The 24,394-nt window shown below is 45.2% G+C and overlaps 1 protein-coding gene across 2 annotated transcripts in view; it reads left to right on the plus strand.

The window, feature by feature from the left end:
• Positions 1-11,413, plus strand: part of CERS3 (ceramide synthase 3) — a 42,064-nt gene extending 30,651 nt beyond the window's left edge. For both annotated transcript variants that reach the window (XM_063142179.1, XM_063142180.1), the window contains one exon: positions 10,774-11,413. In XM_063142179.1, coding sequence (XP_062998249.1) covers positions 10,774-10,902 — 129 coding nt within the window. In that variant the 3' untranslated portion in view covers positions 10,903-11,413. The remainder of the gene's footprint in view (positions 1-10,773) is intronic.
• The last annotated feature ends 12,981 nt before the right edge of the window (positions 11,414-24,394 follow it).

Here is a 24,394-nt window from a genome sequence, read left to right on the forward strand (position 1 = left end):
TTGCAAGACAGAAAGCAACACCAGAAAGACTGAATTGCAGTCTTAAGGCAGAACCTAGACTCTGCAGGAGGCATGTGATTGTTGCAGCCCAAAAGCTTGTGTTTCTACATCATGCAATCTGCATGACACCATTCCCAGCTCTGCTTTATCAGCTGCTGCTTAGGCGTAGCAGGATGGCATTAGGGTTGACCATATGGAAAGGAGGGCAGGGCTCCTGTGACTTTAACAGTTGCATGGAAAAGGGAATTTCAGCAGATGTCATTTATATGCATGCAGCAACTGGTGAAATTCCCTCTTCGTCACAACAGTTGGAGCTGCAGGTGGAGCCCTGCCCTCTTGACCAGATACAAAAGAGGCCAGGGCTCCTGCAGCTTTAACTGTTGGGATGAAGAGGGAATTTCACCTGGTGCTGCATGCACACGAATGACACCTGCTGAAATTCCCTTTTCCATGCAACTGCTAAAGATACAGGAGCCCTGTCCTCCTTTCCATATGGTCAATTTACTCATCAAGGACAGGAGCCTGGAATAGGTAAGCTGTGGCATCCACTCAAGCCAGGGACAGGGGAAACAACATTCCCCGTGTTTCTAGGTGTCAATTGATGCTGCTGCTCATGTTTGTGAGCGCATGAGCACGATTTTCCTGTGGTACAGTTTCTGCAGCCGCGAAGGACATGGAAAAGCTGTGAGAATGTGCTGCCTTATTAAAAGCACTGCTCTTCAAATAGTTGAAGTATTCCCACTGCCAAGGTGTTGAACTCTCATTTGTTCCAGCAAGTCCTTGCTGCGATGTTTGTGGCATTTCTGCACCGACTCAATCCCCAAAGCAAGAAACGGCAGCTGGGAGATGGTCTAGTACCAACTCCCAAGGTGGAGAAAAGACGCTGAATGGAGACAAACCCGTTTCACCCGGCATCTTCCTGGCTATTGTGTGACATGTTGGTTGTTAATAGTTGTTTACTCTTTCCAGGTGCTTAACATTCCTATCCCAGCTTGGGCTAAAATAGACAATGATACGGTAAGCCGCATCCAACATCTGTATGTTCAGACGGGGGTGTGGGTCAACCTTTATGAGCAGTTGTTGTTCTGTTCTGCTGATCTGTGGAATCTACCCCAATCTGCATGATTTACAAAATTGCATCTTTGAAATTGAACTCTTGATTCCTCTCCTCTTCATTCTGTAAAAAAGATACGTTGTCGATTCTCTCGAGATCTGTACAAATCACGTTTCTTCACAATCACCTTTTCTTCTGAGCCACTGGTCCCAGTGCATGGACACCACCCTGTCGACCCCTGTCTGTTCCCCTCCAGCACAATTGGTAGATTTGCCATCTCAGCCTTGGCAAGGGGAAATTGGATCCCTCCATGGGCGTGTGTACAAGAGGAGGCGGCAAATTTTCCATACTGGGACGACTGCTGATTGATTGACTTAGGTCCTCCTTTCTCCTTCTACTGATCTGGGACTGGGCCGTGACTGCATGGTGGTCCAAGAGATTTCTCACGTCACTTCTTCCGTTCTGGGCACTGTTTCGTGAGCCAGGTTCCTTTGGCTCTAGTTCTTTTTAAAAAAATGGCACGGCCTTCCTAGGCTGAAGACCAGCATCCCAAGCCAGCTCTCTGCATCTAGACCATTCTGTCTTCCGATGTGGCTTTATTTAATAGCAGAGAAAGTCGTGAATGTTTCCATTTCCTATTGTTCAAGGTCCCGCAACATCAGCTGAGAGAAATGGGGTGGTGTCAATACCACCTCAACCAAGAGCTGTTGGGTTTGAGTGCTCTATAAAAATCTCATTATACTGCTAGCTCATTATACTGACAATGAGCTGCACAGGCAAAGTTCTTATTTTAACCTGGCTGCGTTTTAGCTTTGCCAAGTGTGGCTACACTGTGCTGTTCACTTTTTCCAACTGCTTCATTCATTCGCATACGCCTTAGCGACCCCCCCCCCCGAGGCATTTCTGTTGCAGACCTAATCAGCTGTAGCCTTTCTGTCCTCCTACCCTTAAGAATCTCAGAGCCCTGCTGCATCAGACCAAGGTTCCATCCGGTATTCCTTCACAAAGCCCACAACGAAGCTAATAGCCCTGTGGTCTCCAAAATGGCTCCTGTGGGCACCAATGTGCCGTCCAACATCTCTCCTGGAGCCCGCCAGCTTCTCTGCCCCTCCTGCTTTTAATTAATTTTAAAAAACTTTTTTAGCTTCCCCTTTCCGCCATACCCACAGCTGACATGCTGCCTTCATATTTATGTATTTATTATAGCATTTTTATCCCTCCCTTTTGCCAAAACAGGCGACTCTCAAGGCGCCTTACAAAAACATTTCTTGAGACAATTTTTTTTTTTACAATCTAAAAAAAAAATGACACAAAAGGAAAGGGGATGGGGAGGGAGGAGGAAAAATGCAAATTTAGGCACTAAATTCTTAGTTGTAAAGTTCAGCAGGCCATGGACTCTGTGGAAGGGCTGCCACTTTCTTTCCCTCTCCCTTTAATAGCCTCATACAGGTCCAGGCACAATGGAGGGATGCCTGGCTGCTGCTTCCTTTCCCTCTGATGGCCTCAGCAGTGGCACTTGGTAGCAGGAGGGAAGGGGGGGGCTCTCAGCTGGAGCTGGATCCAAGCACAACAACAACAACAACAACAACTATTTCTTACCTGCCTCTCCCTCTGGATCAAGGTGAAGAACAACATTAAAACAAAAAAATGCATAAAACTGATTGAAAACATATAAAACTGGTACAACATTAACAATCAGACATCTTGAAATTCATCTGGGTGTGGACCTTTGGTTCCCAAGTGTTTCTCCTTTTGGCACAGGTGGGAAACCCAAGACTCCACCTCCCTTTGGGCTTTTTCAAGCCAGCTGCACAATTCTTTGAATCCTGTCCCAAAGTGGCTACACTCCAGTGTTGTATTCAGGAGGCCCAGCATTGGGCAAAAGGCGGGATACAAATAAATATAATAATAATAATAATAATAATAATAATAATAATAATAATAATAATAATAAAGCACCATCAGTGTGTGTGGCTCTACATCAGGGCTGCAGAAGCTCAGGCCCAGGAGCTAAATCTGGCCCACCTGGAGTCTCAATCTGCCCCTCCAAAGTTTGCCATATGGCCCCGCCCCTTCCCCTGGCCCCACCCCTTTCCCCGGACCGCCAATCATTGGGTGGTTCCCCAACTTTTGTGTAGTTTTTCCCCCATTCTGAGAAGTTGAAATGCCCCTCCTGAGGCTTAGTGACTGACGGTAAGAGCTTTAAGCTACAATGCCCTGGTATTTTGGTCCCACCCCTTTTGTCATTGACTCCGCCCATCACTGGAATGCGGCCCCCGAGATCTTCTCTGAAAAGAAATTTGGCCCGTGGACTGAAGGAGGGTCAACATCCCAGCTCTAGGCAGAGGAGGAGCTTAGACCTCTAATCGCCAAGAACTTGCAATTTAAAATTTGATACTGGGGAGCCAAGGGAGGGAGAAAGTGTCCCTGCATTTGCAAACTTGTTCATATTAATTAGAATCCCCTGTTCCCTCTGAGCTTAGCTGCAATTGTCACAGTAGTTGGGGTGGGTGAGGGTGGAATGGATTTCTCCCGCACCACTCGATTCTTCCCTGTTGCCGTGCAAAGTCGTTTGGGGGCGGCATGGGCAATTAAGGCCCGTTCGCTTTACAAAAGACCACTTGCTCCTGGTGGAGATGAAGCCTGCTAGAACTGGTTTGTTTAGAGTTTGGCAAAATTGAGGCAGATGCTCACTCTTCACTGCTGCTGTCCACCCCACCCCCTGGGCTACGGGAGCTGCTTCTAAGGCTTGGCCTGGCCCGGCGAATGCTTAGCAGCTGCCGCTATTACAGGGGTGGTGGTGGAAAGGTGTGTTGTCAGCAGCCAGGGTGGGCAGGGGCCTTGCATGTGCTCGAGGGTTGGTCCGCACTCACGCCAAGTGTGCCCAACTGGATCTGGAGGAGCGGATGTGGGGGGTCTGTCGGCCTCCAGAGGCTCGCAACAACCCTACGTTTGTTGACATGGACAATCACAGCCGCCTGCAATTTTGGGCCTCTCCTTGGGGTGGGATTGTGGCTATGTAGACTGTCACGATGAGCGCCTACACTTCAAATTTGCCTCTACACCACTGAACCTAAGAATGTCGAGGGAGGATGTTTTCAAATCCAAAATCGTTTGTGGAAACGCGAGTCCTCTCTGTTTCTTCTTTGCATCCCAGGCAGCTCATTCCTCCAAATGGTTTCCCCAAGGGCCAAACCTAAATGGTTGGGTGACTGTTACATAAAAAATGGCCGAGTGAAGATCACATGGGCAAAGCAGGCAAGTCTCTTCCAGACAGGTTCGTTCCCTACTGGAGGTGCCCAAACCGTTGGGCCATTGCAAGTGCCCAGACCAGCTTTCACCAACCCTGTGCTCTGCAGATGCTGGGGATGATGTGAGTTGTAGTCCATCCATTCTGGATGGCACTAAGTTGGGGAGGGCTGACCCAGACGATTTGCAGGTCCCACACTCAATAAAATATACCAGACCCGACAACCTGTTTTTCAGCTAAGCAAGCATTCATAATGCGGACAAAAGTCTCATAACAAGGAACCCTTTAGCTCAACTCTAAGCTTTGTCTTAGGGTTAACAAAGACATTTCAAAACAGCCCCCAAATGCTGATTATATTGTCCTTTGTTTCATTGCCAACAGTGGATTTATAATTGGACTCACTCGGGAAGCAGTAGGACATGATGACTCATGCAGCACCGCCTGGGCTTTTGACATTCTCCCAAAGCCACAAACCCTGGAGTAGTTAGTGAATTTCAATAAACACAACTAGCAGAATTTATGGAAACAACGGAGTGCAGGATTAATAGTAAATGATGTATGGTCATGGCCATTATATCTCCATCGGGTTAAGCTCAGCAGTAATGAACTCGGTTATTTGTTTGATCTGAAGTACTGTTGTTTTCTGGATCCTGGAGAATGAGGGACGTATAGATGAATGGTAACTTTTTTATTGAGCCATCTTGGGTTGCTGAGAGAGCAAGCTTGCAAAGGCCTACACTTCAGGCAGAAAACAGAAATTGCAATTAGGGCACAATCTGATGCATGTTTAGACAGAAAACAGTCCTATAACTCCCAGCAAATTACGGATTGAACCTTTAATTCGGTTAACTAGCCCTTTTTTATATAGTTAATAATGGGGTCTTCAAATTGGTGCCCATGGGCACTTTTTGACAACCACCAGACCCTCTGCCACTCCCAACTTTAATTTGGGGGCAGTTCAGACAACACACTAAGTCGTGATTAGACTGCTAACCCTTTTGCAGCAGTGTTTAAACCCTGGTTATGTAGCCACCATGGTTAGGAAAGGTTCACACAACACGATAAGCCATAATGTTTAGCTCAAAATGCTAAACCATTGTGGCTTAGCGTGATGTCTGAATAGGGTCTTTATCTCTTAAGGTGTTTTTTTTTTTTAAAGTGTACTGGGAGGTTGCCATGCTACAAAGCCATCTTTATTCGAGTTCAAAAGAGTGGTTTTGTGTTTGGAGATCAGACACCTTCTCTGCCTTGAACTGAAGTTCTTGGCCAAGGTACTTTCTTTTTAGTCTCATCAGTTTCCATTTTGGGAAAGGAGTGTTTTGTGAATGGCCATACCTACCGTGGCAGCCACTTCGTGAGAGTGTCCACATCACTCAAAATTTTAAATGTGCCCATCAATCCAAAAGGGTTGGAGAACACCACCCCCACCCCCACCACCCGGGTTAATGTACATATGAATGTATTTATTTGATTTGTACCCTGACTTTCTACCAAAAATGGCACTCAAGGCAGCCAATCTATGAACGAAGCAAGTCTAGTTAACAGATTTCCCCTTGGGGAAAAATGAACCCCAGGCTGTGACCAAAACTGTGAAAAAAAAGATAAACATACCAAACTTTTTATTCGAAAATTGATAGTTGCAAATCAGCTTAGTGAAACCAAATGAGTTGGAGACAGATGGGTTAAATAGCAGGAATTTTTTTTTAATGTAAAGTTTTAAATTATAAAAAATGTAAAACCACTGGTTGGGCATCTCTGCCCCAGTCCTGGTGTATATGTTGCAGTCTTAATTCGTAGATTTCTGTTTATGAATCGCGTCTACCATCGCTGGAGTGTTGCCAACAGAACCTTCTAGAGCACAGTGTTTTTATTTCCAGGAGTTCAGTATACTATACTTCATGAATTCACTTCCTTTTCCCTGATACTTTAGTGTGACCTACGTTGTCTTAAATCCAAGTTGCAATTATCACATGATAGTCTGGGTCATTTGAAATGCCCATCATATGGCAGATACGTCCATCGTATGGTACTAATATCAATTAAAAGGGAAAGTTGCCTAATCACTAAGCGAACAGATTATTAATGGGTCAACTAAAGTCCATCTTTAAGGCTGGTTCACACACATTTTTTAATAAATAAATAAATAAATGTTGAGTGTTTCAGTGGAATTGCATACAGTAAATTACATTTGTAACCATTCAACAGGGCTTCAGACTGTAAACCCAACACAGGATTGTTGTTGTTATGATCACATCTGGGATCACAATCTGGTCAGTTTTCACATCATTCTCAAGTACTGGTTCAACAATTCTCTTTTTAAAACCTGCATAGACTTGAAAACCGGCTGAGAGACATTTCTTTGTATTATCTTCAGCTTCCACCACACAAAGCAACGGCTCGCATAGGTTCATTTAAGGAAGTCCCATTAATATTTGAAGTCCCAGAATAATACATTAATGCGGGGAGGGCAAGGATACATCTCCACATAAACATACCCTTGAGTTCTTCCATCGATCACAAGCAACTCCAGCATGTGCTGTCCCAAGATTGGAAGGGAAGCCAAGTTTCCATCAAATCCCTCTCCTTCCTCTGTGCTCAGCACGTATATTTGTGTGTGTGTTTTTTAAAAAATTGCGGCGGGTTTTCTCCCTGTATGTTCCTGCAGGTCATCATCTTGAACTCCCAGACAAACGCTATTGCCTTTGTTAAGTGCAAAGTGCAACTCTACTCAGGAAGTACCAGTGGGCGATTTGAACAAAATGATACCTCATCAGTTGTCTGTGTGGGGAAGGTTGCTTTTCCTTCCTTCTATCTGATGATGTGCCAAGTTTATCCTACAGTATTTACAGTACAATTTGTTTGTTTGGATACCCTTCTGCGGATTGCTCTGGAAAAGACAAAAGAGAGAACCCCAGGAAGTTTATGTTGTGTGGTCAAGCTGGTAGAGTTTATGTTTTAGTTTTCCTTTCTAACCTTATTCTGTTTTCATGGAAACTTAATATAGAAATAGGGAATGGGGGTTAGGGCTGTCCCCCCGATTCACCTCGGAGTCTGTTTTGGAGCCCCTGAAATGGCCCTGTTTCAACTTGAGGAGCTTTGAGGTTGCCTGCCTTGGCTCCGAAGCCGAAGTGAGATTCAGGGCCCCTGAGGTGACTTGGCCTTGTGGGTCCCTGGGTGCCGGAACCGAGATGAGGTGGGCCAAATCAACCCCCTCACCTTGGTTTTGGGGATTCGGCCCGAGGTGGTGCACAGCACTAGTGGGGGTGGATGCAAGATGGCAATCAAACTGGCTATCATAGATGTTGTTTTCTTGGATGTAGAAATTTAGTACTAATTAGGGTGACCATATTTGGGAAACCAAAAAAGAGGACACCTAGTGTGTGTGGGGGGAAGCAGCTTTCTGAGTCCTGCAGAAAGTACGTTATTCCCCCGCCACCTTAAAGAACCCGATTGGAGTGGAGGAGGGGAAAGGATTTCATTCTGCACCACCACCATCCACTCCAATGGGGGCCTTTTCTATAATGTCCACGAATGACCCACTTTCCCCTTTAAGACCTCAATTGGAGCTCAGGGTGGGGGAATGACGTGCCTCAAGAAAGCATGTCATTCCCTCCTGCCATGCTAATGGCAGCCTTAAAGGGGAAGGTATGTCATTCCAGGACATTATTGAAAATTATAGAAAATCCCCCCTGACACCATGGAAAGAACAAAAACCAGGACAAATCCGGGGAAATCCTGACAGTTGGTCACCCTAGTACTAATGGTGACAACAGACCTGAAAGCCCATCAAATGAGGGTCAATGCTTGTTTTGTAGAGCAGGAACAATGCAGATGGCAAAGTCAGATTCTTCCAAAAAGGCTGAAATGTGATATGCACTTACCTGTGAATAAGCTTCGGTGAACTTACTTCTTGGTAGACATGCAGAAAGTTGCACTGTTGATCTCTGATAGGGTAGATAATATTGAAAATGTCATGAATATCTTCTCCTGCACGTGCTTGGCGGGTGGATTTTGCGTCACGTTTACAGCACAATGAAAGATTTGCACAGCCACTTCTCATACCCTTTTTTGCTCTAAATCGTATTTTGGGCCTTAAGGAATTGGATTTTTGTTTATTTGTTTGTTTATTTTCTTTTATTACTCAAATTTATTTAGTGCTTCCCGCATAGGTATCAAAGTGGTGCACGTAAAAGGCAGTGGCAGCAGAACAACAATAAAATGAAACAATAAAACAAGACAATGTAACAATAATTATTAGGGCTGTGCTCTGCTTCTCTTCGGTTCAGAGAAGCAGTGGTGAGGCAGCCTGATTTGTCTCCGGAAAAGGCGGAGGCGAACAGAGTCGAGGGGGGGGGGGGCTGCGGATCGAGGCGAAGAGGATCGCCTTAATCCGGAGCTCCGGACGCAGGTAAGTAGGCTGGAGGGGGACTCATCTGGCGCTGCTGCCACAGTCCCTGCGGCGATGGCAATGGAGCCAGGTAAGGGGGCAGGGAGGAGGGAGGCCTACCTGCGTCCATCATGGGCTTCAGTTGAGGCCCCAGTTGAAGCCGGAAGTGAAGGCCGAGGCCTCTTCCGGCTTCAAGCCGGGGCCTCAATTGAAGCCCATGACAACGGACACTGGGGTGGGTGGGTGGGTGGCTTACCTGGTGGCGGCGCTGCTGTCCATGCGGTGATGGCGGCGAAGCCAGATCTCGCTCCGTGGAACGGAGCAGGAGACAGGCGGATCGGCCCGAAGAGGATCGGGCCCGATCCGGATTTTCCAGATTGGGCCACGAAGCAGATCAGGGTGGGTGTGTCTGTGCACAGCCCTAATAATTATTGGTAAAACTGCTGTAAACCATAGCTGGCTGGGTGACACGTCAGGGAAAGCTTGTGGGAAGAGATGCGTTTTGAGAAGGCGTCCAAACGTCAAACCTGTGGGGCTTGTCTAACGTCAATTGGTAATGCTTTATACGTTAACAACAACGCCTTAAATTTTCCCAATAGCTTACGGGCAATCAATACAGGTTTTTTTAAGCAAGGGTGTAACTTTCTGTCAGAAAGGGGTGCCAGTTTGTGGCCTTGCCCTGCATTCTGGGCCAGCTGCAGCGTTGGGACCAAGTCCAAACCACCAACTTCTCATAGAGAACATTACAACAATTGCATCTTGAGCCTACCAATGCCTCTGCTGCCATGGCTAAGCTATAATGATCCAGGGATGGCTGTTGTTGGCGTGCCAGCCGAAGCTGGTAAAAGGTACTCCTAGCTACTGAGGCCGCCTGAGCTTCAAGTGACAAGGACGAGTCCAGGAGTATCTCCAAATTATGCACCTGTTCTTTCAGGGGGAGTACGACCCCATTCAGAATTGGCAACAGATCCTTTTCTCAGAAAGATGAAATCTCCACTGAGGTTACGGGCCTGCACAAGTTTGATGGAGTGCTTTCTGTCTTGTGCCAAGGTCAGAAAAGCTGTGTTGGATCCTTCATAGAACCCAGTTTTACGTGTATCGCTTCTTGCCATGACTGAGTAATTGGGGGGGGGGAAGAGGAGGAATCCCTTCTGCTGAAAGGAAAAACAAGAGCATGAATCCACATGAACTGTTTACCATCTCACCACTACCTAAGGACTGCAAGAGCTTTGCTTTTCCTCATAGTGCATAGCTTGGTTTCTTTTTTTGATTGTCTGGATTATTCTGCTAAACTGAATAATCTACTGGACTATAATCTACTCAGTATCCAGTTTAGTAGAATAATCCAGATGGTTAAAGAAGGCTGAATTGTTCTCCCTACCTCATGCCCAGCAACATAACCTGGGATGATGTGGATTAATTATATTAAGAGCATCATCAGTTGAGCGTTTTATCGCATGCTCATTACTGGTCACTCACGGTTTTTCGCAGGCCCTTTTGATGATGCCATCTGCCTCCCGCTCATCTCCCGCCCCTCCTGCTCATTTTCCCGTCACAGAAAAAGTCCCAGAAAATCCACCGTTTTCGGCTGTAGCTAAATGTGCCGCCATTTCCTGCTGTGCGCAGGAGAAGCAGCGGGAGAAAAACGCCCACGTGGACATTGTTTACTTCCTCTTTCTTCCCCGTGTAAAGAAAGAGGAAGTGTTGTGGGACAGAAGCGGGGTGGGAAGCAGCAGTAGGGAAACACGATTCCCCCCCACAACCTGATGAAGTTACTAATGTTGGATTCTTGTACATTGATGGTGCTATATAAATAAATAAATAATAATAATAATTCTTAGCATAGTTAGAGAACCGGCTAGACTATTTTCCAATTCATTATAGCCTTTGATTGTATCACAAAGTGCTTGTCTATCATCCAGCTGCAACATCTCTTCCAGTAGTCACAAACTGCCTGTTTAACGTCCGTTGGAAACATCACCCATTTCCTTTTCTCTGAGCTGGTTTGCCGTTGCCACAAGCCACCCAGCTGTAGCGTGTGTGTCAGCTTCTGTTAACCATTGGCTAATGTTTTTTCCCTAGAATGTGAAAGATGACCGGAGTGATGAAGAAGAGGATGATTCCTTCAGTGACATTGAAGACAAGTGCGTGAAAAATGGGAGCAAGAACGGCTGTGGATCGAGCAAGCCCCTCCTTAAGAGCAGTTATTAGCGTGTAGCCAGCACCATCTCCCTGTGGTGTCACTTGCTGTGCCCTTAACCCAGCCTACAGTAGAGAGCTTAGCGTCAACATCTTAACTGGAGTCCATGATTGATTTTATTGCCGGTCACTAGAGCTGGAAGAGAGCCCAGTTTTTAGAAAGAGCAAAAATAATTTGCTTAACTCAACAAAATGTGTTTAATGGCCCACTTTCTAATACGCTGTGTACGAGCGTATGGCAAACATGACCTTTTCAACTCTTTGAACGCTCGAGGATCTCCAGACCGTCTTGAAACATCATCGTTTCAAACTGAGTTGCTCAGACATTTAAAATTTGTTAAGAGCTTCAAACGGATTTGCCAAGTCTCTAATAACGTGATTCGAGAAGTGTGGAGTTAGTACGAATTCTGTCGACGAGCCAAACGGTTTGATGCGAGAGGAAATCCATGCTACTGGAATGCCTGCCATAAAACATTAACCAACTTTGTTGGGCTTTGGGGCTTTTATCAGGGGGCTTACTTCTCTGAAAATTGGATCTCTTTCCCTCTTGGAAGAGATAGGGCAGTGTAGACAAGAATCTATCAAGGTTCGCCATACCACTGTCCTGTAGAATGACCAGCCTGCTGGTCTGTTACTTTACAGAGAACTGTGTAGACTAGAGGTAATGTTTTGGTAGACTGGATAGAGCCCCATAGACCTTTTGTTGCCTTCCTCTGGAATAAGAGATTGCCATCCATGTCTTAGCTAACAGGAGTATGAGTCCCAGACCTTGGCAATGGAATAGCTGTTGTTGCTTCACAACTAACGATGCCACTGAGCAAATATTGGCAATGAGATGTTGGAGGGATGGGCATTTTCAGTTTTGCCTAAAGCTCTGGAGATGCTATCGGTGCCCTTGCTGGTTGGCTCAAGAAAACCACCACAACAGCAACTATGGCATCAGTTACGGTTTATTGAGTCTTTTACTTTAGAAAGCAGGATTTTCTACTAACATCAGGGCTGAGTCAGAGGCAGCAGTTAGAGGAGATCCAGGCAATCAGAGGTGAGGGACCAAGCCTAGGAGTCAGGGTCAAGGAACTTAAGGAAAATGGGTGTGGTTAAAGGCAAACAGGCAAGTCCAAAATTGCCAGCATAGTTTGGCTTAGAGCTTTTCCTGCTAGCAATTGGGCCACCGGAGGGGTGTTTCAACCTTTTAGAATGGTGGAAAGAGTGCGCAAAAGCCAAGAAACCCCTTGAAGACCAGTGGCCAGGGGAAAGGGAGCCGAGCTAGGAGAAGGAAGCATGGCCTTGAAGGTTAGACTTGGTACCACAGGTGGGTTGAGGTTCAACATCCCTGATGCAGCGAGTTCATTCTGGAGAGCCTTGATGGATCACAGCCTGCATTGCCTCTCTCTCTCTCTCTCTCTCTCTCTCTCATCATTTCTGCCTAGGGGGAATTGCATGCAGTTGTCAGATGAAATAATTGTCAGCTAAGAAGCCCATTGATGAAGCCCAACAGGAAATTCAAGTTTCTTGTTGTCTTTATTCTAGGGTGACCATATGAAAAGGAGGACAGGGCTCTTGTACCTTTAACCGTTGTATTGAAAAGGGAAATTCAGTAGGTGCCATTTGTATGCATGCAGCCCCCTCTTCATTACAACAGTTCAAGCTGCAGGAGCCCTGCTCTCCTTTGTAAATGGTTCCTCTAGTATAGCTCTTGCAGCTTTACCTGTTGTGACAAAGAGGGAATGTCACCAGGTGCTGCATGCATTCAAATGAATTTCCCTTTTCAATACAACTGTTAAAGATACAAGAGCCCTGTCCTCCTTTTCATATGGTCACCCTACTTCATTCCAGTGTTTCATAGTAGGTGTCTTTCGGAGCCTCCTCCTTGCCCCTAGCTGGAAATCTGTCTCCTTGTCTAAGGAAATCAAGTAGCAACTCTGGAATCTATGGGTGCCTGTCTTCTAAGTTGGCACACAGAATTCCTAGTACAGCATCTTTCCACAGCGTTGAAAGGTTAAGGCATGTTTAACTTCTACCCACTGTAAAAGTTCCATGGGTGTGCATGTCTTTTGCTACCCATCTCCTGTCTGCATCTCTCCTATTGTCTGGACTGGGCTGGTGAGCCAAATGTGAATTCCAGGCTGACCATTTCCCATCCCTGCCTTACTCGAAAGGATATCACTTAGGGATATTTCAGATTGTTAGAATCTGTTGCAAGGCAACTGGCAACCTGACCAGGAGGTGACTTCACATACATTGGAGCTAGTAGAATACTTGGGAGCCCAAGCTTTTTTTCACTTCCTGGTAGGAATTAGGGGGCTGTATGGCCCTGCAGATGTAGTTGGACTGCAATTCCCATCAGCCCTAGCCACGATGGCCAATGGTGAGGCATGATGGGAGTTGTAGCTCAACTTCTGGAAGGCTGGACGTTCGCCATCTCTGCCTTACTGATTCCCTTCTCCTAATTGACCTCTGAATTTGCATTGTCTCTCCTCAAAAGATTTTTTTTTAATCCTTTGTGAATCAGAAACAGTGATGCTGAGGTTAGAGACAGAACAGGAGGGCCAAAGAAATCCAGGATCCAGTTCAGGTGTGGGAAGAGTGTACAAATGCTATTATATGTTTACAGAACAAACACATCCAGGTCATTAAACTTATGTTTCTAGTAAAGAAACCAGTTTTTCAGTAAACATATGTAAAGCTTGTACACATCCTCTAATCTTCTCAGTGTTGAATCAATTTCATTATAATGGTAATATCTCACTTTACTTGAGGCCCATTTTCATCTTCAAAGTAATTGCAAGAGCACATGTTCAAGAAGTTATGAATTCCATGTTGCACCAGGCCTTTCCAGTAGGGTGACCATATGAAAAGGAAGACAGGGCTCCTGTATGTCTAACTGTTGCATAGAAAAGGGAATTTCAGCAGGTGTCATTTGTATATATGGAGAACCTGGTGAAATTCCCTCTTCATCACAACAGTTAAAGATGCAGGAGCTATATTAGAGTGACCAGATTTAAAAGAGGGCAGGGCAGCTGCAGCTTTAACTGTTGTGATGAAGAGGAAATTTCACCAGGTTCCCCATATATACAAATGACACCTGCTGAAATTTCCTTTTCAATACAACTGTTAAAGATGCAGGAGCTCTGTCCTCCTTTTCATATGGTCACCCTACTTTCCAGTGTTGTCAGTTGCAGGATCAAGCAAATGGTGTTTCTATATGAGACTTTTAACCCACACCTTTGCCAAGCCTCCTGCTTCCAGAGTTTTTGCAGGATTAAGATTGACTCCTCTACATGTGTTTCCCCCACCCCCCAAGGGTTTTTCTTTCTCTGCCTTTCCATATGTTCCATTAGATAACCACTAGGTGGTGCTGTGGTGTAGCAGAATTGTGCAAATACACAATGTTTCTATAATGTCAATTCGAAAAATACCAGACTTTCCTCATTAGGAAAACAACAACCCACGGTAGTGATTGTGAAGCACAGGTGAGTCTCTGGAGGATTATGATGTTGTGTAAAGGACCAGCAAACTACCGTGAGTATGGAATCACAAGCAACAATAAAAAGCCTCATGTAAAAAGACTAACAATTTCCAAACACACCATATCCTAACTGCAAGTAGCTTCTCATTCCAAAATTTCTGTGTTCATAGCTATTATCATTTGCCACTGTATATGAAAAAATAAATCACAGAATCTTCTGTTACAGCTTGCACTGTGACAGAAGAAAGGAAGCAAACTTTGGGGTCTAATACTGTAGCAAGCTGGTTTAGCCATAGGGAAGCAGTTGCTGCAGTTCCTGCTTCTGACACCATGACACCTCCAGAAAGAGCTTATGGTGCCTCTAATGAACTTCAACCCTACAAAATAGAGAATCAAATCTTGCCCTGCAGTCCAGTTAATTGAACTAAGATGAAGAATCCATGGATTTATCATCCCATGTCTGTATGTATATATGTATATGTATGTGCTCAAAACCAAAATAAATGTGGTTTTTGGCTGTGTGCACGTTGCAAACTGTGAAGAAAGGAGGGGGGGGGAGAACCCTGCATTTTGCTGATTTTGAAAGAAAAACATGGGCTCCACAGGCATTGCTGCCCAGTTCCTTCAGCTGCAGATGCTCAGCACAGTTGATGATCCACAATCGGAAGTTGTTGGTTTTTTAAAACAACAACAACCCCTCTAGGAACAGAAAACCACTGTGGATGCATGAACCAATGGAAGCCCAGTCTGTATGGAAAAGCCACAGGGGAGTGACCAGCTGTGACTATAAGTTTATCCTAGGATTTTAAGATAGTCTTAGTTTTGGTAACAATTAAGGCACGTCATTTGACACACTCATGCACTGAAAAAGCATGGAAATGGTTGACCATGACGCCCGCCTTAACTTTTGCATGATGCGAACATTCAACATGTTTTACAGTCTCAGATTAAACAAGGTGACGTGGTACATTGTTCTCATAGCACAGGGGTTGTGCTGGATGTGCCCAGGCACACCCTAATGTCTCAAGTAATAAGCGCTGAATTGAGAGGGCCATTGAGCGGGGATCCAAAGGGCTATCCACACGCTGTGGGAACGGCTGCTCTGCCACCACGCCAAAGAACTGAGAGAGCATTTTTGCTCCCAGCAGTAGGTGAGAAAAGGAATCGCTTTTCTGGGAGCCTTTTTGCTGGGAGCTTCACTCCAAAGACGACATTCAAGCAAACAACTCAGAGTAGGGCATCAGTGTCCGCGATGTTTAATAAATAAATGAATAAAATTATGTCCTTTGTGACTGAGTATTTATTAAATGATCAGCTTTAAAAAATAATTATCCCTGGGTGCATCCCCTAATGAAATGTGCTGCACATTAGTTGTAATATCCAAGACTTTGCCTCCACGCGCCCACAGTTTCCTTCGCTCTTTCAACCTCATCATCGTCTTCCTCAATTCAAACTGTGCCTTCTGTTCAATACTGGTGACCGGGACTTTTACTTCGATGGTAACTATATAATACAGGCCTTCACGGTAGAACAAAAGTGGTGATGGGAGGTGGGGAGACGCACCACTCAAAACGGCTGACTTGGATTGCAGAGATGAGATTGGGGTGGGGGTGGGAAAGGGGGATTTGGCCAGAACTCTAGAACACCTGCAAGGTGGTGGTGGTGGATGGAATAAACCTACAACCCTTTTTGCTTTCCACCCTGTCATCTAAGCCAGCCCTACATCTTAAGCAGCAGAGAGGAAGTGAAGACCTCAACCTTAATCCCTTGTCAAAGAATGAGATTCCCAATCAAAGCGCTGGGGAGATCAAAGGCGGCTAATCTCCCTTTTTGCTCACCATGGAGGGCTCCAGTAGGATTCCGAGAGTTGATTTAACTGACAGCCCCCCTTGGCAGGAGGTTGGGGGCTTATTAGAAAGCAAAGCCAAACAAACCAGTCTGAGCTTCAACATACAATTTCTTTCTTTCTTTGCTTCCACCTCCATCCTTCCACACATAAAGTCATAGCAGGCTGTTTTAGGGCCTATGTGTTGTTGATGTTAAGTTGCTCTTGACGTGTGTGTGTGTGTGTGTGTGTGTGTAAGTAAGTGTAAGAAACCTATTTACTCAGATGGAATCGTCCATGTTCTCTTTGAGTTTTCAAACACAAAAGGTAGGGTGACCATATGGAAAGGAGAGCAGGGCTCCTGTATCTCTAACAGTTGCATTGAAAAAGGAATCCCAGCAAGTGTCATTTGTATGCATGCACAGCACCTGCTGAAATTTTCTCTCCATCAAACAGTTAAAGCTGCAGGAGCCCTGCCCTCTTTTGTATCTGGTCACTCTACAAAAGAGGACAGAGCTCCTGCAGCTTTAACTGTTGTGATGAAGAGGGAATTTCACCAGGTGCTGTGCATGCATACAAATGACACCTGCTGAAATTCCCTTTTCTAGACAACTGTTAAAGACACAGGAGCCCTGCCCACCTTTTCATATGGTCACCCTACAAAAGGCATCTCACGGAAGTGGAGGGCTGATCCAAAACTGTTTTAAATAAGGAAGGAAGGAACATAAGAAGAGCCATGCTGGATCAGACCAAGGCTCCATCTAGTCCAGCATTCTGTTTACCTAGGGTGACCATATGAAAAGGAGGACAGGGCTCCTGTATCTTTAACAGTTGCGTAAAAAAAGAAAATTTCAGCAGGTGTCATTTGTATATATGGGGAACCTGGTGAAATTCCCTCTTCATCACAACAGTTAAAGCTGCAGGTGCCCTGCCCTCTTTTAAATCTGGTCACTCTATATAGCTCCTGCACCTTTCCATGTACATTGGTGGTGCTATATAAATAAATAAATAAATAAATAAATAAATAAATAATAATCTGTTGTGATGAAGAGGGAATTTCACCAGATTCTCCATATATACAAAGGACACCTGCTGAAATTCCCTTTTCTATGCAACTGTTAAACATACAGGAGCCCTGACCTCCTTTTCATATGGTCACCCTAGTTTACCCAGAAGCCAATCAGCTGCCTATGGGAAACCCACAAGCCAGACATGAGCTCAACAGCACTCTTCTGTTCCTTAGCCACTGGTGTATGTAGGCTTACTGCCTCTGATGCTCCCTTCTGTTTCCCTTCCTTCCTTCTTGCCAAGTGAGCTGCTGGGGGAAGGACAGACTGCTTGCCGAGGGCTTTTGGACTTCGACTGAGGGCTGCGTGAAATCCGTCCAAGGGCCAGATACAGCCACAGGCTTGAATGCCCACCTTTGATTTAGACATTCTGTCTGTGAATGCTGTGTCATCGCAGAAGCTCAGCCAATCAGTATAAGAGGCTCCATTGCCAAAATAGATTGTGCTTTTAGTATCCGGCTCGACGGAGAATTTTAGCAGCGTTCAGAATATCTAATAAGTACACTTGTTAAATCACCCGTTACTTCTTAGTAACTGTTTGGGTATTGCTGAAAATGACCACCAGGTGGTGGTAGAATTGCACTTCTCTGCATAGGGGAAGCTGAATACCTTGACCACTGCATTTAAGAAAGAAATGCCCTCTTTACTTTGTAGCAAATAGCAAGCAGGGTGGGTGGGGTGACGTGTGGGATGGAATTTGCCATGTTACCCCAAAGACCCTGAAGCGGTGCCTTTTCCTAGGGGACTAATTGCACATAAAATATATTTTGTTGTTTATCGTGCAGTCACTACTGCATCTGGACTTCTCTTTTGGACACACATTTTTTTAAAACAGATGACAAATTATGCAAACCTCAGTGAATATGTGCAATGTTCACATTCGATACGATTTCCCTTGATTTGCACAGCTTATTTTGAAACCAAGAACTTGAGAGTTTGCAAAATTATGATGGGGGGGGGGGCGGGCAGAAGGGTGCTGCTGAGTAATGAGACAGGTGGGATGAGATAGAGGAGGAGAGATATAAGTCAACATAGGCATTTAAACAGCACTGATATGGAAATGGGTAAGTGGAGACTCTGAAGTCTTTCAGACAGTGGAAAATTGTGTTTCCTTACTGTCGCTCTGCTTCCTGCTTCTCTTCCACATTTGAAACATGCTGAATTACACAAGAAGAGAGCAGTGACCACATGGCCTGTAATTTAAAACCTCCCAGCTCATATAGTCCAATGGGACAGTGCCCTCTGGTGGGCGTTTTATAGCGTGACTTTGACTGCACTCAGCAGGAAATCCCGACATGTTTCAGAAGAATCGGGTTTTCTGGGGTTTATTTTTAAATGGATTAACTGGGGAAAGCAGTGGGAGACATGCAGGAGACTCATGATGTCATCAAAATGACCTGCAAACTTCCATGAGTGGCCAGTCACAAGCATGCTATAAATCACTCATTTAAAGATGAACCAGGAGACAGGAACAGACCGATAGCATGGCCAGGCACCAAAACTCGGAATTCACTGGAGAATCTTACTTGTATATCCATAAGGACTAGAAACTAGATTAAATAAAATAAACTGTAACACAGCAGCTCCCAAAATCTGATTAGGTTCCTAAACATTCACGAATGGACTACTCAGATTATAGGATTGATTCTTCTGTTATTATGGACAAATCTGTCACAACTACTTTATAGGTAGGTATTAGCAACACTTAGTATACAGTTAATTAGAGTTTGAGCTAATTTTTTAAAATCGTGTTATATTTTTAATCCTCCCAATAACCAATGTTCTCTTAATTGGGACATTAACAATTTTCTTTAATTCTTGATTCAGAGTTTCTCTTAAAGGCGTGCCTAGTAGTCAAGCTATTGAAATGCGGAAATAATAATAATAATAATAATAATAATAATAATAATAATAACAATAATAATAATTTAAGAAGCAGCAGCAGAGAATATAAAAAATAGGGAAAAAATAGAAAAGTAAAATACAAATTTCCCATTCTCACAGTATCTTCCTGAGCCAATCATTTACACACAAGAAGCTTCCTCTGGAGATATACTCCACCCTCCCTAGAATACTTCAACCCTCACCCCAATTAGCCATGGCACCAATTTCTGGCATTACATTCTAAGTTCTGGCTAAACATTTTCTCCTTGCTGTCAGCAAATCTAATCACAGGCACCTAACCACTGGGGGTGGGCTAGCGGGCGGGGGGGGGTCAGACGGAAAAGGGAATCCATGACTGTAAACACTTCTTTAATCTCACACTTAATAACTGTTCTGCATCCCGGAGCTGAATTATAACTCTGTATAGACAATCAGGAACTCTAAAGCTTTGATCTCAAAAAGACACGAGACACTTCCTTGTTTATATACACACACAAGCAGACGAAAGGTACCTGCCTACTAGGCAGACCATATGCTAGTCTCAGGGCATGAAACATTTCTGAATGGAATTTAAAAACACACACACATTGCATTGGTTTATGTTCATTGCAGGGTGGACACCCCTCTTTTTGTTATCATATGAAAAGGTGATGGGCATTTTCTATCACATGTACATGGTTCAGTGTTTGGATCTAGGGATACCATGCCTGTGTAATCTTGTTAGGTAGTTAGACGTAGTCTCCGCACAAACTCCTGATCAGGTATTCTACACAAAAAGAGTTGAAAGATACATAAATAATCAACTATGGTGTCGTGTTTTAAACAAAGATGAACCAGGTAACATTTGAAGACATCTATGATGCTGAAGTGTTGGTTAATGGGAAGCACTGGGTTGCCCAGTGTGCTTGGGATGATGATGAGCAATTGATTTTATTATAATTATTAATGAAAACCAAAGACGGGCTCCAATTGGTGGCTTCTCTTCCTCCTCCTCTTCCTTCTTCGCCAGGTGCCTGGCTGAAATGACCAGAGCATCCAAAATAGGTGTGTGCTGTGCTCCACCCCATTGCCTCTGTGGAATTTGGTGGGGTGTGGGTGAAAGAGAGCAAGGAAAACACAATCCATGCTGAGGTAGGCCCTGGAGATGTGGAGGCCACTAGTCCCCATCACACACCTGACGATGTCACCAAGTGCACGCTGTCCACCGTTCGTGCAACCTTCTTCCATTTTCCCACTATTTACTACAGGTGGTGGAAGAAGCCCAATTTGTTCTGGGATAATCACAGGGCACAGTCACACAACCACCTGGTCAGTTATCAACTCTTATGCATGCATGGTGTATCTGGGGTGGTTGGGCACATGGTTGGCATGAGGGTAATCATGACCGGCCACCTGTCAAGGGTCTGTCGTGTTTCTCCAAACCTCCTGCCTTCTTGGGAGACAATAACGAGATCTGCTAAGTAATCTACAAAGCTTTATTCAAACAATAAACATCTCTTCCCACCTGAAGGGAGTCTAATCTCTAGGAACTTTCCTCTAGGCAAAACTATGCAAACTAAGTGAGACAATTGTCTTTTCAAGAAAAATTGAAAGTTCTTTCCCAAAATGCATTAACTTCAGAGAGACTGATTGTGAGGCAGCTTCTGATGAGATGCCATCCAGGCTGACTTTCTCTCACCTTCCTTTAGCTCCATCTATTTTAGTCTGTGGCGTACTCTAGGATCAGCTAACCTCTCTGTGCCCTCCCCTTTGGGAGAAAAATGGCTTCCCACTGGCTGTGTATTGTTTACCCTTGAGGAGATAAGCTCTGGAGGAGGTTCATTCCCAGCTGGTGAAGAGCTCGTGAGAGCTGCCTCCTCCACTGGTATAATCTGGCATGTTTCTGGCACCGTCTCCTCTACTTCAGAGTCTGATTCTGATTGAACGCCTTCCCCCAACCCAAGGAGAGCAAAGCTAGATATGACAGGGCCTGTACCGCAGTAGTGACCTACTGACAAGGGACAACTGGATTTGCTGTTCTTCTTCACCATTGCAACCTGTGTGTTCACCGGCCTCTTGCTCTGGTCCAGGCAACAGTGGTGGTCAGAAAGAGGAGCAGGAGATCGCTCCACCAACTTGCACCCTGGCTCGCTGTGTGTCAAGCAAGCAAGTGGGAGCAACGATGAGAGAGACCCGCGGTGGTTAAGCATGTTGAACTAAACGTTATGGCTTAGCATGTCGTGTGAACCATTCCTAACCATGGTGGCTACATAACCACAGTTTAAACACGCTCACTAACCATTTATTGCAAAGGGGTTAGCGGCCCAACCATGGCTTAGTGTGTTGTCTGGACCGGCCCAAAGAGAAGGAGAAAGAGCAGCTGGTGACCATGGTGGTGAGAAAGTAGTTTCACTGTAGGAGGGTATCTTGCTTAATTGCCATTGAGAGCTAAGGCAAATGTAGCTGGTTAGAATGTGGAAGTTGAGGCCCATGAAGTTATAGAGTGTCATCACATGGGGGTAAATCATGTTTCCTTACCATCGCTTCTCCGCCCACGCGTTTGTCCCTCATTAGAATCATAGCATCATAGAATAGCAGAGTTGGAAGGAGCCTACAAGGCCATCTAGTCCAACCCTCTGCTCAATGCAGGAATCCACCCTAAAGCATCCCTGACAGATGGTTGTCCAGCTGCCTCTTGAATGCTTCTAGTGTGGGAGAGCCCACAACCTCCCTAGGTAACTGATTCCATTGTCATACTGCTCTAACAGTCAGGAAGTTTTTCCTGATGTCCAGCTGGAATCTGGCTTCCTTTAACTTGAGCCCGTTATTCCGTGTCCTGCACTCTGAAGAGATCCTGGCCCTCCTCTGTGTGATAACCTTTTAAGTATTTGAAGACTTCTCCAGGCCCAGTTCTTCCAGTCTCTCTTCATAGGGCTTTGTTTCTAGACCCCTGATCATCCTGGTTCCTCATTGTAAGGGAGAGGAAAGTGGAAGTAAACAACATGCACATGGCCCATTTAGTGGTCTGTTTTGATCGCGCCACTTCTCCTGCACACAGCAGGAGACAGCAGCAAGTTCCGTCTCAAAAAATAAATCGGACTTACTGTGGTGTTTTTTTGTTGCTCAAAGAAGGCTGGAAGGGGTGGGAGGCAGATGACGTCATGAGAGGGACCCGTGAAAACCCGTGAGTGCCCAGTAACAAGCGTGCAATGAAACGGTCATCTGATGGAGCTCATAGACTCCCTATATGTCTTTTAAATCCCACTGGGAAACCAAAGCTATACCGCTAACGAATTAGCTGCTCTGCTCAAATCAGTATATGAAATCGAGCACCTCTGCCCTTTTCCACAACCCTCTTTCTACTTCACGTCCTCTTCCCTTGAGTCACTGCTTCTCAGTTCATTGCAGACTTCCTTCAGTCATCATGTCTCTGCCTCCTTGCCTTATCAGATTTTGAGCTCCTGGGAGCCCTTTCTAAGCTATCAGTCCTTACCGCCACCCCTTTGGTCTGTGCAAGATTTTAATCTCAGCCAAACTGACAACTTTCCCTTCCCTCAGAGAAACTGGACAGCAACTCCACTCGTTGGTTTCGGAAGCTTCACTGTCACAAGCACAATACAAATATAGTTATCCTCTTGAGAGAAAGCCAAAGATGCTATCTGGAAGAGGGAAAGGGATGTAGAGGAAAAGTACTTTGATTTGCATCCAAGTTAACCCTTAGTTTCCAGGCCAACAGCCAAAAAGCTTCTCCTTGCAAAATGTCTATAACATATGTCCGGTGTCTCTGAAGGATTATTAACTTTGCAATAACGGTTGCAAAACTTGGCTTCTCTAGTGAGCATTTAAAATGACAAGAGAGAGAGAGAATAAAATGGGACATGGTAAAATGAGACAAGGGTGTGTTTCCTATAAAGTGCCTAGCAGTAATCAAGTGGTCCAAACAAGGTACCCAGATGAGAGTACAAGGCTGGAAGAGAAAGAAATGACTTTGAGGTTGCACCTGGATGTCTATAGTAGCCACTTTAAGCAGGGGTGGACTGGACCGAGAGCAGATGAAATGCCTCTACATCCAGGGAACATGGAGTTTGTTCCCATGCTAACATAAGAACACAAGAAGAGCCATGCTGGGTCAGACCAAGGGTCCATCTATTCCAGCATTCTCGTCACACAGTGGCCATCCAGCTGTGCAACAGCACTCCCCCCCATGTTCCCCAGCAACTGGTATACACAGGCATATTGCCTCTAAGACTGGAAGGAAAGGAAAGGAACCTCTCATGCAAGCACTTGAGTCATTGCTGACTCCTAGAGGGACACCTACTATCGCTGACGTTTTCTTGGCAGACTTAGTAGTGGGGTGGTTTGCCATTGCCTTCCCCAGTCGCAGTTACCTTTCCCCCAGCTAGCTGGGTACTCTTTTTACTGACCTCGGAAGGATGGAAGGCTGAGTCGACCTGAGCTGGCTGCCTTGAGAACCAGCTTCCGCTGGGATCGAACTCAGGCTGTGGGGAGAGTTTCGGCTGCAGTAACTGCCGCTTACCACTCTGCGCCACACGAGGCTTGTGACTGAGACTGGAGGTAGCACACATCCACGACCCATTCCTTCTCTTCCAGGAATTTTTCCACACACCCCTTTTAAAGCCATCCAAATTGGTAGCCATCACTACATCTTGTGGCAGTGAGTTCCATAGTTTGACTATGCACTGGGTGAAGAAATCCTGTTCACATCCTTCACACACCATGCATAATTTTCTACACCTCCGCCATGTCTCCTGTTACCGTATTTCTTCGATTGTAAGATGCCATCGATTGTAAGACGCACACTAATTTCAGTACCACCAACAGAAAAAAAACCCTAAGACACACCTGCGATTCTAAGACGCACCCCATTTTTAGAGATGTATATATGAGGAAAAAAGTGTGTCTTAGATTTGAAGAAATAGGGTACTTGCCTTCCCCCCAAAGCTAAACAATCCCAGCTGTTGTAACCTTTCTTCATAGGGGAGATGCCCCCCTTGCTCATTCTGCCTTTTCTCCAGCCCTACAGCACCTTAGTGAGAAGTCAAGAAAGCCTATTCAGTCAATGAGGATTACTCTCAAGCCTGCCCAAGCCGCAGCTCTACTGGATGGCTTTAGGATTAATCTATTCCCTCCACCCTGGAGCTATGTCAATTGAACGCTACAATCCTATTACGGGGAGGGAGCCCCTGTTTTTAGAAAGCTTTCGAAGGGGGCATACTTTGGCTAAAGTTGGGCAGAATTAAGGGGCTGGTGGATTTCTTT

Source organism: Elgaria multicarinata, chromosome 16 (genome assembly GCF_023053635.1).
Source record: "Elgaria multicarinata webbii isolate HBS135686 ecotype San Diego chromosome 16, rElgMul1.1.pri, whole genome shotgun sequence".
Classification (NCBI taxonomy): Eukaryota; Metazoa; Chordata; class Lepidosauria; order Squamata; family Anguidae; genus Elgaria; species Elgaria multicarinata.